This window comes from Pleurodeles waltl, chromosome 5 (assembly GCF_031143425.1).
Source record: "Pleurodeles waltl isolate 20211129_DDA chromosome 5, aPleWal1.hap1.20221129, whole genome shotgun sequence".
In the NCBI taxonomy this organism is placed as follows: Eukaryota; Metazoa; Chordata; class Amphibia; order Caudata; family Salamandridae; genus Pleurodeles; species Pleurodeles waltl.
The window spans coordinates 279,908,992-279,925,251 of NC_090444.1; the positions used below are offsets into that span (position 1 = coordinate 279,908,992).

Consider the following 16,260-nt stretch of genomic DNA (forward strand, 5'->3'; position numbering starts at 1 on the left):
TGATATACATCTATTTGTGTAGATGCTTGGTACAGTGTATGATAGTAGTTGGCAAAAGCAGCATACTACAAACTTAACCACTACTTGAGCATATGTGAATGTAGTGCTTGCTAAAGAGCACAGTCCGCAGCCCACCTGTGTTCATCTCCCATGAATAGAGGGGAGAGATGATTTAGCATAATTCATCATCTGATTTTTAGGGTCTTGCCTCTCCGGAGAGACATTGAAAAAGAGTGGCAGTTGTTTGTGAGGGGTGTGTGAAATACTCTCTGGTTGCACAAATGCAGATCTAGATTCTCAGAATAATGATCTGCAGCATTTACACTCAACAAATCATTCATGATGATGGAAAATGTACAAGTATGGCAGCTTTTCTATAGTAGTAAGTATGTATGAGGGTAAGTATTAGGGTAGGTCTGGGGACATGGATGTTACCAGTAGAGGGGCAAAGGATGACCTTTAGGAAGATAGTGAATACTCACAAAGCACTAGCTTTGTGAGTATTCACATACTTTACCAGTAGGTTTTTTTTACAAATGGTCCCGCAAAATGGCTATTTTGAGAGGGACGATTGGGGGAGATAGCCCCATAGTCCAATGGAAATGGGTTTATTTGCCAGTTCACTGGAAAGGAGTTTGGTTGCCAGAGATAAATCCAGGTTGTTAAAGAAAAGCTAAGTACAATTTGTACTACCTTTCCTTGTGAGTTTTGTCAGCCCTGCAGAGAACCTCCATGAATTAGTGCATGGATTTTCCTCAGAATCACATGAGAAAACATGTCATGAGAAGATTCATGAAGTTTGAAAATAAGTAAATAAATCATAGTTAGATGAACACGAGAACATTAAAGTATCTGGTGGAGGAGGTTTGATGTTTGGTATGGAGTGCCAGAAAATACCAGTTTTCATTTTAAGGTAATAAATATTCATACCTGATGCTTTCCTATGTAGACTACACTAGAACTCTTTGTAGGTCTGGTATGAAGTTTCTCTTTCAATTCCTTAAGCAACTGTTTAGAAATAAGAGTTTTAAGTTTATCCGTAAAGGGCAACGTGTAAAAGAAATGTATAAATCCCATTTTTATATTTTTATATAGGGATCTTAAACTGGACAACATTCTCCTGGATGCAGAAGGACATTGCAAACTTGCTGACTTTGGAATGTGCAAAGAAGGGATTTTAAATGGGGTAACAACAACAACGTTCTGTGGCACTCCGGATTATATTGCTCCAGAGGTAAACCTAATTGTACTCCTTGTATTGTATATGGAATATTGCAAGTTCTTGATGTTGTCTGGCTGGTTATTGAGCTTTGCTGCTTATTTTGATTGTGGAGTAGTGGTACAAGATGTTACCATTCAGTCATTGGATGGTCTACAAGTGATTTTGAAGGCCCTGAAGGTGATCCTGTTGTTGACCACGAGCTAGAGCAGTCTCTTTAGAAGAGGTAGAATATGACCGTACAATTCTTCACAACCACTTTTGCATTGTTAATTTGCATTGTAGGTGGTCTTAGCAGTGATCTAACTTTGTGTCTACTGCCGCATGTTTTGCTTGTGCAAAAGTGTCTGCAAGCAATGTTATATGGAGGATTGATGGTGTTCCAAAACATTTTATTTATTGGAACTTTGGGAACTGTGGAATGTGAATAAGACCCAGAAGAAAGTGCAGAGCTATCTGTCAGGGTTGTTTTTAGTTCATGATGCTGGATGCTATTCTTTCCTTGATGATCTGGGAGAGTGTGTCCCAGTGGGTTATGTCCATGATGACTACACTTACAAAGTACGTCATGACACAAGTGCTATCTGCATAGCATTTCATAACCATATTATATCTGGGTATATTTAACCTATACAAATGATGAGTTTGAATATTAAATTGGGCTTCTAAACATATTGATCCTGTGGAAATCTGCAGAAGGCTGGTTCTCAGAAGGGCTGAAGCCCTCTATAAAGAAATGTGTGTTTGTCTTGTCATAGCATTTTCAGAAATGCATGAAAATTAAGGTAGACGTTTATGTTTATGATTGTATGTTTTTTTTTTAGCAAAAAACAAAATATTAATTGCTACTATTGGCTCACAGGAGAGAAAAATGAATGGAAAAACAACCCATCAAAATATCAAAGAAATAAATTCATCAGCACAGTAAAATTAGGTATATCCCATAAATTAATAAGAAATTAGCTAGAATAAAAACACAAAACTATTTTAGTAAATTATGAAGATGTAGACCCCGATTCTGAGTCAGATGGAGCAAAAGTACCGCATGGAATTTATCTCTGCCTAGTTAAGAGTGGGTAAGATTTTTCTCACATGTGATTATTGCCAGCTGTGGGAGAACCATACCTCCTTTCTCCAGCCAGTATTCCAAGCCTGAAAAATCGCATGAGTCTTTGGCTGCAGCAGCAGTGCTAAATATATGCACTAAATCCCATGAACAATGTGGTTTTATGGCGGAAAACATTGTCTCCACACGGTAAACTCCCATTCCACTTATACTCATAAGTGGATGGCACTGTTGCAGATTTATCAAACAGTAGAGGTAAAATCGTAGTATTGTACAACTTCTAATCAGGCCCTCAAAAACAAATGTCAAATGAAGCATCACGTCAAACGGCAACCTCCCATATAATGAAGTCATGCAGGTATAAATAAATAATCATTATGTGCAATAAGTAGTTGGTGTGTAGGAGAACAGGTCCCCTAACAAGGGCCATTACAACTTATAAAGGAACAAAGTTTTAAAAAACGTTCAAGGTGGTGGTTAGCAGAATATTAATAATCATAGCATTCCAAAACTTGGGGTCAGTGGATAGAAAAACGGCAATTATCATGCCCATCAAAGTTGATTTGTGGTACCAACAATATGTTTTGATAAGCTGAGTGATCTCAAGTTTACCATAGAAGAATATATGTTCTTGTTCATAAGATTGGCAAATTGTCTCAGGAGTCAAGTAGTGTTATATTGTTGCCTCCAGCTGGTTAGAATATAGACACACAGTTTCTCAATATCTATTTGTCGTCTGAGCGGGTTTGGAATTCTAAATTGTCTTCTCACATAAGTTAAGTGTAGGAAAGTAATCCTTTTTGCTCAGACCACCCCCATTATTTGACGGATACTGATGGTTACTGACTCAGAAAATGCTCTGGGCTCTGCTAACCAGGCCCAGGGCCTGTGCTGTGTCCTCTAAAGGTATATGGTCATTGATATATTTCTAATTAGCCAAGATGACCTACCTGTAAGGCCCTAGTATATGGCAGGATATGTAGGTTTAGAGATCCCAATGGACCTAATGCACTTAAATGTGCACTGCTGTGGTGTCTGGTGTCAGTTTAAAGCCGGGTCTCCCTTGCAGACTGGTTTTCAAATAAAACTATGTCCAAATTTGACTTTGGAATTAAAAGTACTTCTAAAGTACAAGACTACTTTTTATAACTTATATGTCACCCATAAGGTGTGCCATAGGTATCCCAAGGGTAGGATGCCTTGTTATAAAAAGCAGGGACAACATAAAATATGTTTTATATGCCCTGGGAGGGAAAAACAGCCACAGTCGCTATTGTAGTGCTGCTGGTCCCATAGGCGAACACGGTAAGGCATTATTTAACTTAATAAAGTCTGAATTTCGATTGCAGCTACCTAGCAGCCTGATTCAAAGTATCAAAATAATGGTTACAATACATTCAACATCTTGCCAAGTTCGGATTTATTATAACTTATGAGAAAGTAGTTTTAGAACTTACTATCCCAAAGTTACCTGAAGCAGTCCTGTAGCAGCCTCTTCTGTTTTGTCAGCATATTTGATAGAGATTTCTAGTATCAGATTCCTTACCTTAGAATTTTTCCCCAGGTGTCAGATTGGATATGGAGATTTTTCTTCGAGCAGTACCCTTGCACACCGTCAGGTGGTGTCGCTCGACTCCGCGGCAGTAGTTGGCGTCGTGGTCACTGTGATAACGTTACAGTCATATAAATGCGCCATCCCAGTGCGCTGGCAGTTCTTTTTTTTCTGTGCCAGCCTACTCGCAGATCTGGAGAAGAGCTACCCTCAATCACTTTTTGACTGACTTTTCAACCCTTTTAAAAAAGACTTTTGACTACTTGGTGCGTCAAGATGTTTTCACATGAGAACATATTTAAGCCATGTGATTCCTATCACCGCATGATGCCGGTGATGGATCTGCACCGTGCATGCTGGTGACATCTGGACCATGACCATGACCTGAAGTCGGGCTCCGAGTCCTAGGGCATGAATCCGAAAGCTTTGCAGGAGCAGTCCCTAAAGCTCATGGCGGCCCGGTGCTCGGTTCCTTCTCACTCCTGGTCTTGCTCAAGAGAAAGGTCACAAGACCGCCTGCAGAGCAATCACCACTCGTAATTGTCCCACTCCAAGTCCTCGGAACATTCGGGTCACAAGGAGAAGAAGTAGAAGAAAAAGAACTCTTCGACTTCTGCCCATTACTCGGACGATGCAATGCAGGAAGACCTACTCTGTCCTTGGAGCCGGCTTCTGGGTTGGCTCTGCGCCTCCACGAGTTTCTGGGAGGCGGAGCCAACCCTGCCCAACTCAGGGAGTTTTATGAGGCCCTGCGCCTCATATTTGGGCAAGCCCGCCGTCGGCCCAATAGAGTCGGTGTGGGCCCCCACGGGTTCCACACCAGCGGCTTTGGCCTCGACTCTGTAGGACACCCTAGGATCCGTTACGGATCTGAGCCGACACCGGTTGTGCAATTGCGACCTTCCCAGGTGCAGAAGCTGATGCTCCTGACCTCAGTTGGGTCCACAATCGATGTCGACTCCATACTGATATCCAACCCGAAATCGGAACAACGTTGACCAATGTTGATTCTGACTCTGATGGGGACCTCCTTCCCCAGGTTGAATCCTGTCCCCTATGCGTACAGGTATGGGTATGGTGAGAGTATGGAGGGGTTGCTGGACCCTTTAGAATACAAGCTTGAAGACCCTTATATGGATTGGGCTCAGAAATTGGATGATGCCAGTGGTTTGGACACCTCTCCTGACTCTGACATGCTTTCTCCCCCAACCGTGGCTATTGAGGAGGGAGCTTCATACTCTCTGGTGGTGCGAAGAGTGGCTGAGGTCCTGGGCCTTGAGCTACCTTTAGTGGTTGTTAGGACTAACCTCCTGACAGAGATGCTTCCACATCTGAACCCCTGTTGACCTTTAAGGAAGCCCTCAGTGATAGCCTGCTGGGGACGTAGTCTAAACCCAGCACAGGGGCTCCAGTAAACATGACATTCACCCGCTCCCATAGGCCTGCAACTAACAAACCTAAATTCCTGGTGCAACATCCTATGCCTGAGAGCTTAGTCATTCAGGCTTCTTCCTCTTCTGGCGCATTCCCTTCCAAGCTGGCCAAAAAGACTGAATGAACTTGGGAAGAAGATGTTGTGTTCCTCCTGTCTGGCCTTGCAGGCAAATGAACACTGCATGCCTCTTGGGCCATTACACCCATACTTAATGGGATACGGTCGCGCAGGTGCTGCCACAGGTCCTGAAGGAGGCATGGGCCATTCTCTCCCAAGCTGTTGCTGATGGGAGTAACGCAGCCAAGTTCACAATTCAAAGTGGACTGGACACCGCCGACTCACTGGGCAGATCAGTTGCATCAACAGTGGTACACTTGGTTGAAGACGTCTGGCTTTTCAGGGGATGTCCAGCAATCACTTATGGACATGCCCTTTGATGGCACCCATCTCTTTAGAGACAAAGCGGACTCAGCCCTCGAGCACTTTAAGAAGTCCCAGGCTACGACTGAGTCCCTTGGCCCCGCAGCTGCTCCACGTCTACCTCACTCTGCTTTTCACCTCTCTTGTGCCTCCAGAAAGGGGCACCCAACCACATCCATTTCCCCCCAGCCTCTGTGCTGTGCATGCTTGCTTGCTTCCTAGCCTCTGCATGGCTGAAAATGTGGTATCCAACATCCTTGTGGATCAGGGAGCCAGCAGTCAGCCCAGTCTACCACCAGCCCCACTGCATCCTCCAGACTTTCCTAGTATGCTGCCCCACCACGGACCAATGGAAGGCAGGATTCGCCATCACCTGCCCCCTGGGAATCCATCACAACAGACAGGTGGGTTTTGCAGTTTGTCGAAAAGGGCTACTCCCTCCCCTTCGAGACCACCCCTCCTGCCATGCCACCATCCTACAATCAGATGACAGAGGATCACCTGGCACTTTTCCGTAAGGAGGTTAAGGCTCTCTTGGCCAAGGGAGCCATAGAGAGGGTCCCTGTGTCAGAAGTAGGTTGTATTTGTAAGTCCCACTACTTTCTGGTGCCCAAAAAGTACAAGAGCCTTCATCCTATCCTAGATCTCGGGTCCTTCAATCTCTTCCTCAGGAAGGAGAAGTACAAAATGCTCACTCTGGCTTAGGTCCTTTCTGCTTTGGACCATGGGGACTGGATGGTAAAGTTGGACTTGCATGGTTGATCACTAACGGCATCTCCATCCGGAGTTGGTGCAAGGCCTCTTTCAGCCGTGGGAAGAGCCTTAGTTAGACCTGTTTGCCTCCGCATAGAACGCACAATGTCAGATGTTTTGTGTGTTGGAGTTTCCAATGCAGCACTCGCTTGGTGACGCTTTCGGTTTCAAGTGGAACTCCGGCCTCTTGTATGCCTTTCCGCCAATACCACTTCTACCCAGGGTTCTCAGAGAAGAGCAGGGACGACTAGGCCCAAGTAATTATTGTTGCACCGTACTGGGCACAAAGAGTATGGTATCCCGAGCATGGTCATCAATCCTCTAGTAGACTGCCTCTTATGGAGGATCTTCTATCGCAGCAGCAGGGTAAGGTTATCCACCCCAACCTGTCCAGTCTCCTTCTTTTTGCGTGGATATTGAGTGGTGGCAGTTGACAGCCTTCAACCTTCCGCCCAAAGTCTGTGATGTTATTCTGGCACCCAGGTGTCCCTCCACCAAAAGGGTATACACATGTTGTTGGCATAAATTTGTTGCATGTTGTACCAACAAAACTGTTGATCCCCTTTCTGCACCTCTGTCTAAGGTTCTTTAGTTTTTTCTCTCTCTTGCCCAGCAGGGCTCTGCTCTGGGCACCCTTAAGGACTACCTGTTGCCATTTGAGCCTCTTCATAATTGTCCTCTTTGACTGCTCACCTTGAAAACAGCCTTTCTCGTGACCATCACCTCTGCACGGAGAGTAAGTGAGCTATAAGCTCTTTCTTCAAAGCCACTCTTCATCTCTGTTCATCCTGACTAAGTGGTGCTTTGAACGAGGGCCTCTTTTCTACCTAAAGTGGTCACGCCCTTTCATGTAGGCCAATCCATCACCTTGCTTACTTTTTACGCACCCCCACATCCTTCTCATGAGGAAGAGAGAGACTCCACCATCTGGATCCAAAAGAGGCGCTGCTGTTCTACCTCAAATGTACCAAAGACTTACGGGTGGACGATCAACTCTTTGTGGGGTATGCAGGTGTGAAGAAAGGACGGGCGGTGCAGAAGAGAGCCATCTCTAGATGGGTTGTTCCCTGCCTCTAAATGTCCTATGCTTTGGCTAAGAAGCAAACACCGGAGGCAGTTCGGTCCTGCAGGACTTCCTAGTATGATCTTGGTTCGCGGACCCACCTCCGGGGATGGTATCTATTCTAAGGTAAGGAATCTGCAACTAGAAGTCTTTCTTACCTTCAGCAATGAATTAGCTGGTAGAGACATACTTCATTTGCAGATTCCTTACCGACCCACCCATCCTCCCTGCTCTGCTAACTGATTTCTAGGGACATGGACTCCCTTTCAGGACCCTAGTTCTGGCACACTAGTCTCAAGTGTTCTTCATGGCTCCATGCGTCTGGCATCAAAAGTTGTGAAAAGAAACTGACGTCAACGCACCGGGGTGTTGCCTATGTACGACCGCAACATCATCATGGTGACCACAATGCCACCAATGAAGGTGGAGCCGACTGATGGCATGCAAGGGTACTGCTCGAAGAAAAATATCCGGGTCCAGTTTGACGCCTTAGGGAAAATTAGAAGGTAAGGTATCTGGAGGTAGAATATGTCTCTACCAGATAATTTGTTACCGAAGGTAAGTAACTTGTTATTTAGATTCTGAGCCCTACAGCTACCTGAGTAGGTTTGAAGAGGCCTGGGGCTGAAGCAATACAGCCATTTGGTGGGAGAAGATTTGCTTCCTGGAAAAGCCAGGGAAGAGGGCTGGGTAGAAAGGCTGGACTTCAAAGGCAGGAGAACAGATGCCACAGGACCCAGGCCAATCCCATTTCCTTGCTCCCCAGCCAGATGAGAGCCCCTGTAGTTAAATTAGGAGCCGGGCTAGAAGGGGAGTGTAGTCAGATGTTAGCAACACCTGTGAGATAGGTGAAACAGACACACACTCCAAGGAGAGAATTTCTTTATTTAGATTTTTGTCAAATCAGTGCATTTGGGGTCAGTAAAATGCCACACTTCACAGGGAGTGGTCATAGCATAGGGTGAGGTAGCTTTACCCACATTGGTTGGAGTGCCCCTCCTTTTGGCAGCACAAGTTTAGAAACTTTCTACAAAGTTTTGTTAAAATGCTCCAGGAGAAGACCAGCTCGACTTCGAGAGGCAAGCTGCCATTATCAACCATAAATCGGCATGACTGTGCTCGTTCATCCCGCTGAAGCTCCAGAGCTTCTCGCCATCAACGCCGAGGACAAAGACTTCAAGGGGATCTCCGAGGCATTGCGCTGCAGCAGGCCCCTATCATTGCATCGAACTCTGAATGCGGGAAACCTGGGGATTTGACGGTAGAGGGAAAAGCTCCAAGGAAAAGACTAAGGGCCATCTACAGAGTTTGGCTGATAGGGGTTACTCTGTCACAAATGTGACGGAAATCCAGTCCGTCGTATCAGGATCTTATTATATTCTATGGGAATTGTAATACAGTGGACAGGATATCTGTCACTTTTGTGACGGAGTCACTTGTCTGCCAAGCTGTAAATCGGGCCCTAAGTCCAAAGGTACACATTAGACGGGGACCTAGAGCTCATCCTGTCAGACCTGCGCTCCATCACTGTCAGCCAAACATTTTGACTTTGTCCAGGTCTAGCACAACCAGATAGCTACAAGTGGCACTAGAATGCACATTTGTCTATTCTTTAAAAATGTATACCTCCGGTTCCCTACATTGGAGTTTTGTTGTCATTTTATAGATAAAAATATTTTCGATTTTCATAAATTAGTGTTGGATTTTTATTGTGTAGTGTCTTCTATTCATTTAATGTTTTGGTGATATTAAATGCTTCACACATACCTGTCTCCTACGTTAAACCTGACTGCTCATTGCCAAGCCACTAAGGGTTCAGTAAGGTTTAATTTATTGAGACTTGACTGAGTTTTATTAGTCATTGTGGTGTTGTTACTAGATGGAAGTGCCTACCTCCTCCTACTAATAATCCACTCTCCTACATTAAGGATGGTGGGACATGACTTTGTTGGTGTCATTGCTGTTGTTTGTGAAACAGCTGGAAATGGAACTGGATTAATTGCATCAGATACTTGTGTGTGTTTGGGAATGGTACATTATCTGGAGAGGCACTTTGGAGAGTAGAAACTTTGTGAGATTTGTCTCCGATTGGCTGCACTTTGTTAACAAAGAGATTCAGCTTGTCTTTGAGCAAAGGACAATCAGTAGGTTTCATCAGTAGGTTCATCTTACTGTCGGTGTTGGTTAAAGTCTGTATACTGTTAAAGAACTACTGCATTTGTTTTACAGAGCTTTCTTTCTCTTAAAGTTATGTTTGTTTGTATTAAAGTTGACAGGTAATTTTGTTCATATTGTGCAGCTTTTCAATGTTTCGCAGGTGAACTTGAGTTTACTGGCACCAGATCAACCACAAATCACCTTACTTACCACTCTGTATATAAGAACAACCTCTTTGTTGAACAATCAACATAGCCTATCAGCTCATACTGGTGAACAACAATTACATCTTTTGTAAGCCTTTATGTGGGTTATACCCCTAGTCACAGCTTAACCTTTCATATTTGCCTCTTTCCTGCCAGAGAATGCCTTAATCCAGAACTGGTTGATCCCTATTCACATCAAATAGGCTATGCTGGATCTCATTTTTGCTAAGGGGCCTCCATCTTAGTTGAGTACCCAAGTTGGCTGGGCTGGGTACTTTCAAATGACTTTTACTGGAACAATCTCTGATAAAAAGTGTGTCATCATGCTTTAACACCTTAGCTGCTGCCCCTCCGTTGAGCCCTTTTTTGACTATTTGGGGTAGTTCGCGCGTAGGCCTTCATAACCTTCTGTCCACAGAAGCTACCCACGCCAAATTTACGTCCTTTTCTTGAAACATCCTAGGGATTCTAAAGGTACCCAGAGATTGTGGTTTCCCCTGGAGGAGACCAAGAAATTTGTCAAAATACAACTAAAATTTCATTCTTTTCAGAAAAATTGGGAAAAAAGGCTGCAGAAGAAAGAATGTGTTTTTTTCCCTGAAAATGGCATCGACAGAGGGGTTACGGTGCTCAAATAACCATCTTCCCAGCTATCAGGAACAGGCAGACTTAAATCAGAAAACAACATTTTTCAACACAATTTTGGCATTTCACTGGGACATACCCCATTTTTACTATTGTAAATGTAAATTAGCACTTGTATAGCGCACTACTCACCCGTTAGGGTCTCAAGGCGCTGTACTCATACCGCTATGGAACCCCTCCTGGCTTTTCCCTGTGAGGCGCCCACTCCTGAGCACCCCCAGGGTGAAGCCAGGCATCCAAGCGCTGTTGGGGCCGTTGTGGAGATTAAGCAAGCTATTGCCCAGAGTTGCAGAGTGGGACCCATGAATTAGATTAGGCACCGAGGCGAGAATTATCTGGTCAAGGGGAATTGAGCCCAAGACCTGCCGAAGCGGGACTTGAACCCTGGTCTTGAGCCGGATCTCTGCTTCAGGGTCTGCCGCTCTAACCATTGAGCCACACTTCTCCACTATTCTGTTTTTGTGTTTTGAGCCTCTTCCAGTTAGTGACATAAATGGGGGTAAAACCAGTGCTGGATCCCGGACAGCTAAACATTTCTGAAAAGTATACACAATTCTGAATTCAGCAGGAGAACATCTGTGTAGATCCTTCAAGGTTTTCCTACAGAAAGTAACAGCTAAAATAAAAAATACATTGAAACTGAGGGGAAAAAGAGTCATTTCTGGCATTGTTTTCTTCTATAACTTTTTCCAGCTATGGCAGATTTTTGAAATCAATATACTGTTACGTCTGCTGGACTCTTCTGGTTGCGGGCTATATAGGGCTTGTAGGTTCATCAAGAACTCTAGGTACCCAGAGCCAATAAATGAGCTGCACCTTGCAATGGGTTTTCATTGTATACCGGGTATACAGCAATTCATTTGGTGAAATATAAAGAGTGAAAAAAAGGTATCAAGGAAACCTTTATATTTCCAAAATGGGCAAAAGATAAGGTGTTGAGAAGCAGTGGTTATTTGCACATCTCTGAATTCCAGGGTCCCCGTACTAGCATGTGAATTACAGGGCGTTTCTCAAATAGACGTCTTTTTTACACACTGTCTTACCTTTTGGAAGGAAAAAATGTAGAAAAAGACAAGGGGCAATAACACTTGTTCTTCTATTCCAAGTCTCCCGATAAAAATGTTACCTCACTTGTGTGGGTAGGCCTAGACCCCACAGCAGGAAAAGCCCCAAAACACAACGTGGACAAATCACATTTTCCCAAAGAAAACTGACCTGTTTTTTGCAAAGTGCCTAGCTGTGGATTTTGGCCTCTAGCTCAGCCAGCACCTTGGGAAACCTAGCAAACCTATAATTTTTTTTAGAAATAGACAACTAGGGGAATTCAGAATAGAGTTACTTGTGGGGCTCTAATACCAGATTCTGTTACCCAGAATCCTTTGCAAACCTCAACATTTGGCACTAAAAACACTTTTTTCTCACATTTCGGTGGTGGAAAGTTCTGGAATATGAGCGGAGCCACAAAATTCCTTCTACCCAGCATTTCTCCAAGTCTCTTGATAAAAATGGTACCTCACTTGTGTTGGTAGGCCTAGTGCCCACAACAAGAAGCGCCCTACAACGCAACATAGACATATCAAATTTTTACATTGAAAACTGATCTCTTTTTTGCAAAGTGCCTAGCTGTGGATTTTGGCCTCTATATGGGCCAGCACCTAGGAAAACGTAGCAAACCTGGAGATTTCTGAAAACTAGACACCTAGGGGAACCCAGGATGGGGTAACTTGTGGCACTCTCACCAGGTTCTGTTACCCAGAATACTTTGCAAACCTCAAAATCTGGCAAAAAATTACTTTTTCCTCACATTTCGGTGATAGAAAGATCTGAGAGGAGACACAAATTTCCTTCCACTCAGCATTCCCCCAAGTCTCCTGATAAAAATAGTACCTCACTTGTGTGGGTAGGCCTAGTGCCTGTGTCAGGAATAGATCACACAACTTTCAATGTTAGTCCTTACATGAGGGCAACTTTTGACCCTGAGGTGATCCATTCCTTACGCAGGCAATAGGTACAGGCACTCAGATGGGATAGCGTTTTTATCAGGACAGGTGGAGAAACACTGAATGGTAGGAATTTTGTGGATCCCAGCATATTCCTGTAGTTTGTGTGACAGAAATGCAAGAACAAATAGTTTTTATTCAACATTTCAGCTTTGCAGGGTGTTCTGGGTAAGAAAGGTTTAGGGAATCCACACAAGCCACACCTCTGTAGACTCCCCCCAGGCGTTTAGTTTCCAGAAATGTCTGGGTTTGGTAGGTTTCCCAATATCGCCGCCGAGCCCAGAATCCAAAACACACAGGTGCCTGCCTTACAAAACCAGATTGGTTTGTGATAGGTACTTTTGATGTCTCCAAAATACGATTTGGGCAGTGGAATTTAGGGCTGAACTAAATAGGGGAACTCCCAAGAGAGCAATCTCTCTGTGCTTGACGCCACATGCACTGCTTTCTGGGTTGGGCTAACCAGCTATTGTCCTGCTGCACAGACTGTGCTTGCGAAGGGACAGCAGGACTGTCCTCATCACCTCCCTCAGAATCACAGGAAGAGGTGTTATCGGACAAGACTCCTCCAACTGTAAAATCCCTTCCAGAGTCTGCGCCATTGTCCTATCCCTCAGATACTATCTCAGTACCTGCAGTCTCTGATCCTACGTCAGAGCTATCCTCTATAACCTGAGTTAGGGCTTGAGCAGCAGTTATCCAACGAGTTATCCAACGTGACGAAACAGTCACTCTAAAACACTAACCTACGTGGACAGAGACAAAATTGCTGGTGGGTGTGTGTGTGATGTGTGCAACAGTAAAGGTCACCTTACTTTCGCTTCTTCCCTCAATCAGCACGTTCTCTCTAGACACTCAAAAAAACAAAAAAGACACACTATTACTTCACCTTGTCACATACCAATCGTCAAACTCCTTAGCGCCTCTAGCGCCCAGTCCAACAATCATTACTGGTGCTCCCATGACCTCCTCCTCGGATTCCCTCACTACCACCCAGCAAAAGTGTCCTTCATCTCTCCATAGCCCCCTTTGCACATACATTTCATTTGTATTATAGTGCAGGTAATGGCTTGCTTTACTAATCTACTTAGTTATTCACATATAATAAAGTTTTGATCTTTGCAGCAGGCATATAAACCTTCTGTGCTCCTTTATGGCATCAAAACTGCCACTAGACAAAAGTCAGATTCTTGTCTAACAGAAACATAATCACAAGAGTTACTTGACTTTTTTATTCCTGCCTAAAAGCTACAGTTGAAACGCGTCAGTTGAAGTATGTGCATTTCTTTGAAGACGCAATCTTCAAGAGAACTGGGGGAATATATATATATATATAAATATACATATATATAAAGAGATCTCTTTTACTTGTGGGTTTGGTTTCCCTGGGGGCCGATCGCATCCCCCAGGGATACCACACACCCGTTGACGAAAGTGATCTCCATCTATCTATCTATCTATCTATCTATCTATCTATCTATCTATCTATCTATCTATCTATCTATCTATCTATCTATCTATCTATCTATGGATATGTATATATACATATAGATCTATATATATATTTTTAATAATAGCTGTATGGCTTCCCTGGGGTGGCCAAAATGCCCCCCAAGGAAACCATACAACTATTTAAATAATTGCCCCGAGAGGGGGTCAGCCCTGCTCACGGGCGACCCCCTGTCAATTTTTGTATATTTTTTCATTTTTTTTATCCGTGGGGGGTGGGGGGTCATATGATCCAGGGCTAGGAAACCATTTCAGGAAGGCCTCATTTGAAATGGGAGAATCTCCCCTTTCAAACGAGACCTTCCCGAACAGTGGGGAGGCCCGTTCTGGCCCATTTTCCCCACCGGAGTAGGAAGCTGCCATACCTGCTCCTTCCTGGTCTGGTGGGGAAAACAAGTGTATCACACACTGACGTCTCAAAGGAGCAGGTGGGGGATGGGGGAGACACGGAAGCTGTTCCGTGTCTCCCAAGTGGTATTTAAATAAACCAAAAATTCCCCGGTGCAACGCACCAGAAGATTTTTCAAACCCCTACCTGGTGTCGCCCATTGGTTGTTACCCATACCCGGGAGGGTGTGCGGGCGTCAGCCAGGGGCTGACGCCCGAACTTATCGGGTTAAGGGTTATTAACACTCGTATTCCTGCTACCAGCTTTGTAATGAACCTCCACTGGCTCTCTGAGAACTTGACCAGGGCTCGAAAAATTATAGAAATGTTACTAGACCTGCAGGTCGAGTAACTTAAATAATCTACTCGACCTGACTGTAATGTACTTGACCCGTAAACGGGTCTCAAATTGTGTGACCCTAAGCAACTATTTTACAGAGTCACCTTTTTCTTAATTCTCACGTATGATTACACCTTCAAATATGGGAGATCAGCATTTCTGCAGTACAAAAAAAGCTCTTTTGTTTGATTAAGTAGACTGCATGCATCACCAGAATCTAGCCCACATACCCATGAGGTCTAGACCACATAACGTAGGACTTCTTTTGGTTTACTAATAACATTGCCATCAGGGCAGGAGTGTTTCACAGTTTGTTTAAAAACTCAATTTTAATAAATGTAAACATTGATGTGGTAGCATGTTGTCATCTACACACAGTAACTTTCCAAGAAATGCCCAAATACCTCTCCACTAACTAGCAGCTTTACTGATAAAACTATATAGTGTATTAACAGTGTGTGAAAATTGGGTTTCAGAAAACATATCCTTTGCACATCAACAGGTAAAGTATTCTGATTTGTTTTCATCCTATCAAAATATATTTTCATCACACAGAAATATAAAAAAGGGCTTTCACAGCTACTGAAATATATTTGGAAATGTTTGCACAGTTGACTTAGTCATTTAAATGTTGTGTGTTAGGAAAAACCTGACACCCTATATCCTTTTATTTTACATTCTAAGCAGCAGGTCACACAATTCAACTTGCAAAGTCCTGGAACTCTGCAGTCAGAAGGAAATTTAATTGTCGGAAAACTGACTTTTAACCTCTGTCTGTCAACAGAGCAAATGTTATATAAGAACAAGATTTAAAGGCACCTTTTATTGCCTCTCCACCTTTCAACTGAACAGAACACCTGTTCAGTGTAAACTGCCAGAAGAGACTAATAAGTATTAAAAATAGCTGACCTGGTCAAATGCAAGTGGTGGAGTGGATTTTTGGAGCGCTCGGTGATGCTAATAGTGTATTCAATGGAATGGGCAAAAGGAACACATCTAAAAGGTCTGCTTCCAGGTAACCCAGTGAACTTTACGATTACAAAAAGGCTAATCCAATTGTTTGTGCACTCCTAGCTTCATAATATGTGTAACGATGACCTAAATGACCTCTAGTGCGCCAGAGGACCGCACAGAACCATATTTTAGATTCTAAATCTATAGCCACCAAAACATAACTCCAAATGGCCAGCAACAGGGCTAAGAAGCTCTTTGAGATTGCTAAATCTGTCAGTTTTTTTATTAATCTCCACTAGCGTTGTTGAGAATGTAGTTAATTCATCCTTTCCAAGATCAAAGCTATTGAAACATCCCTCCCATCCTTTCCAATCTCCCCATTTTATCTCATGTGCAGAACATCTCTAATTGATCTAGGTTCAAATTGATTCAACACAAATACTTTCTCTGCTATATTTCCAAAAGTAACCCTTCCAACCATGTAGGGGACCTGTCACCACCTAACCTAGCTATAGTGATTGTTACTAAACTTGTCCCTCACTAGGCTATCCTGA

General features: G+C 43.7%; 1 protein-coding gene across 2 annotated transcripts in view; it reads left to right on the top strand.

Annotated features, from left to right (window-relative positions):
* The window catches only part of PRKCE (protein kinase C epsilon), a 1,050,532-nt gene that overhangs the window by 975,675 nt on the left and 58,597 nt on the right, over positions 1-16,260 (top strand). For both annotated transcript variants that reach the window (XM_069234014.1, XM_069234015.1), the window contains one exon: positions 1,096-1,234. In XM_069234014.1, the coding sequence (XP_069090115.1) occupies positions 1,096-1,234 (139 nt within the window). The remainder of the gene's footprint in view (positions 1-1,095; positions 1,235-16,260) is intronic.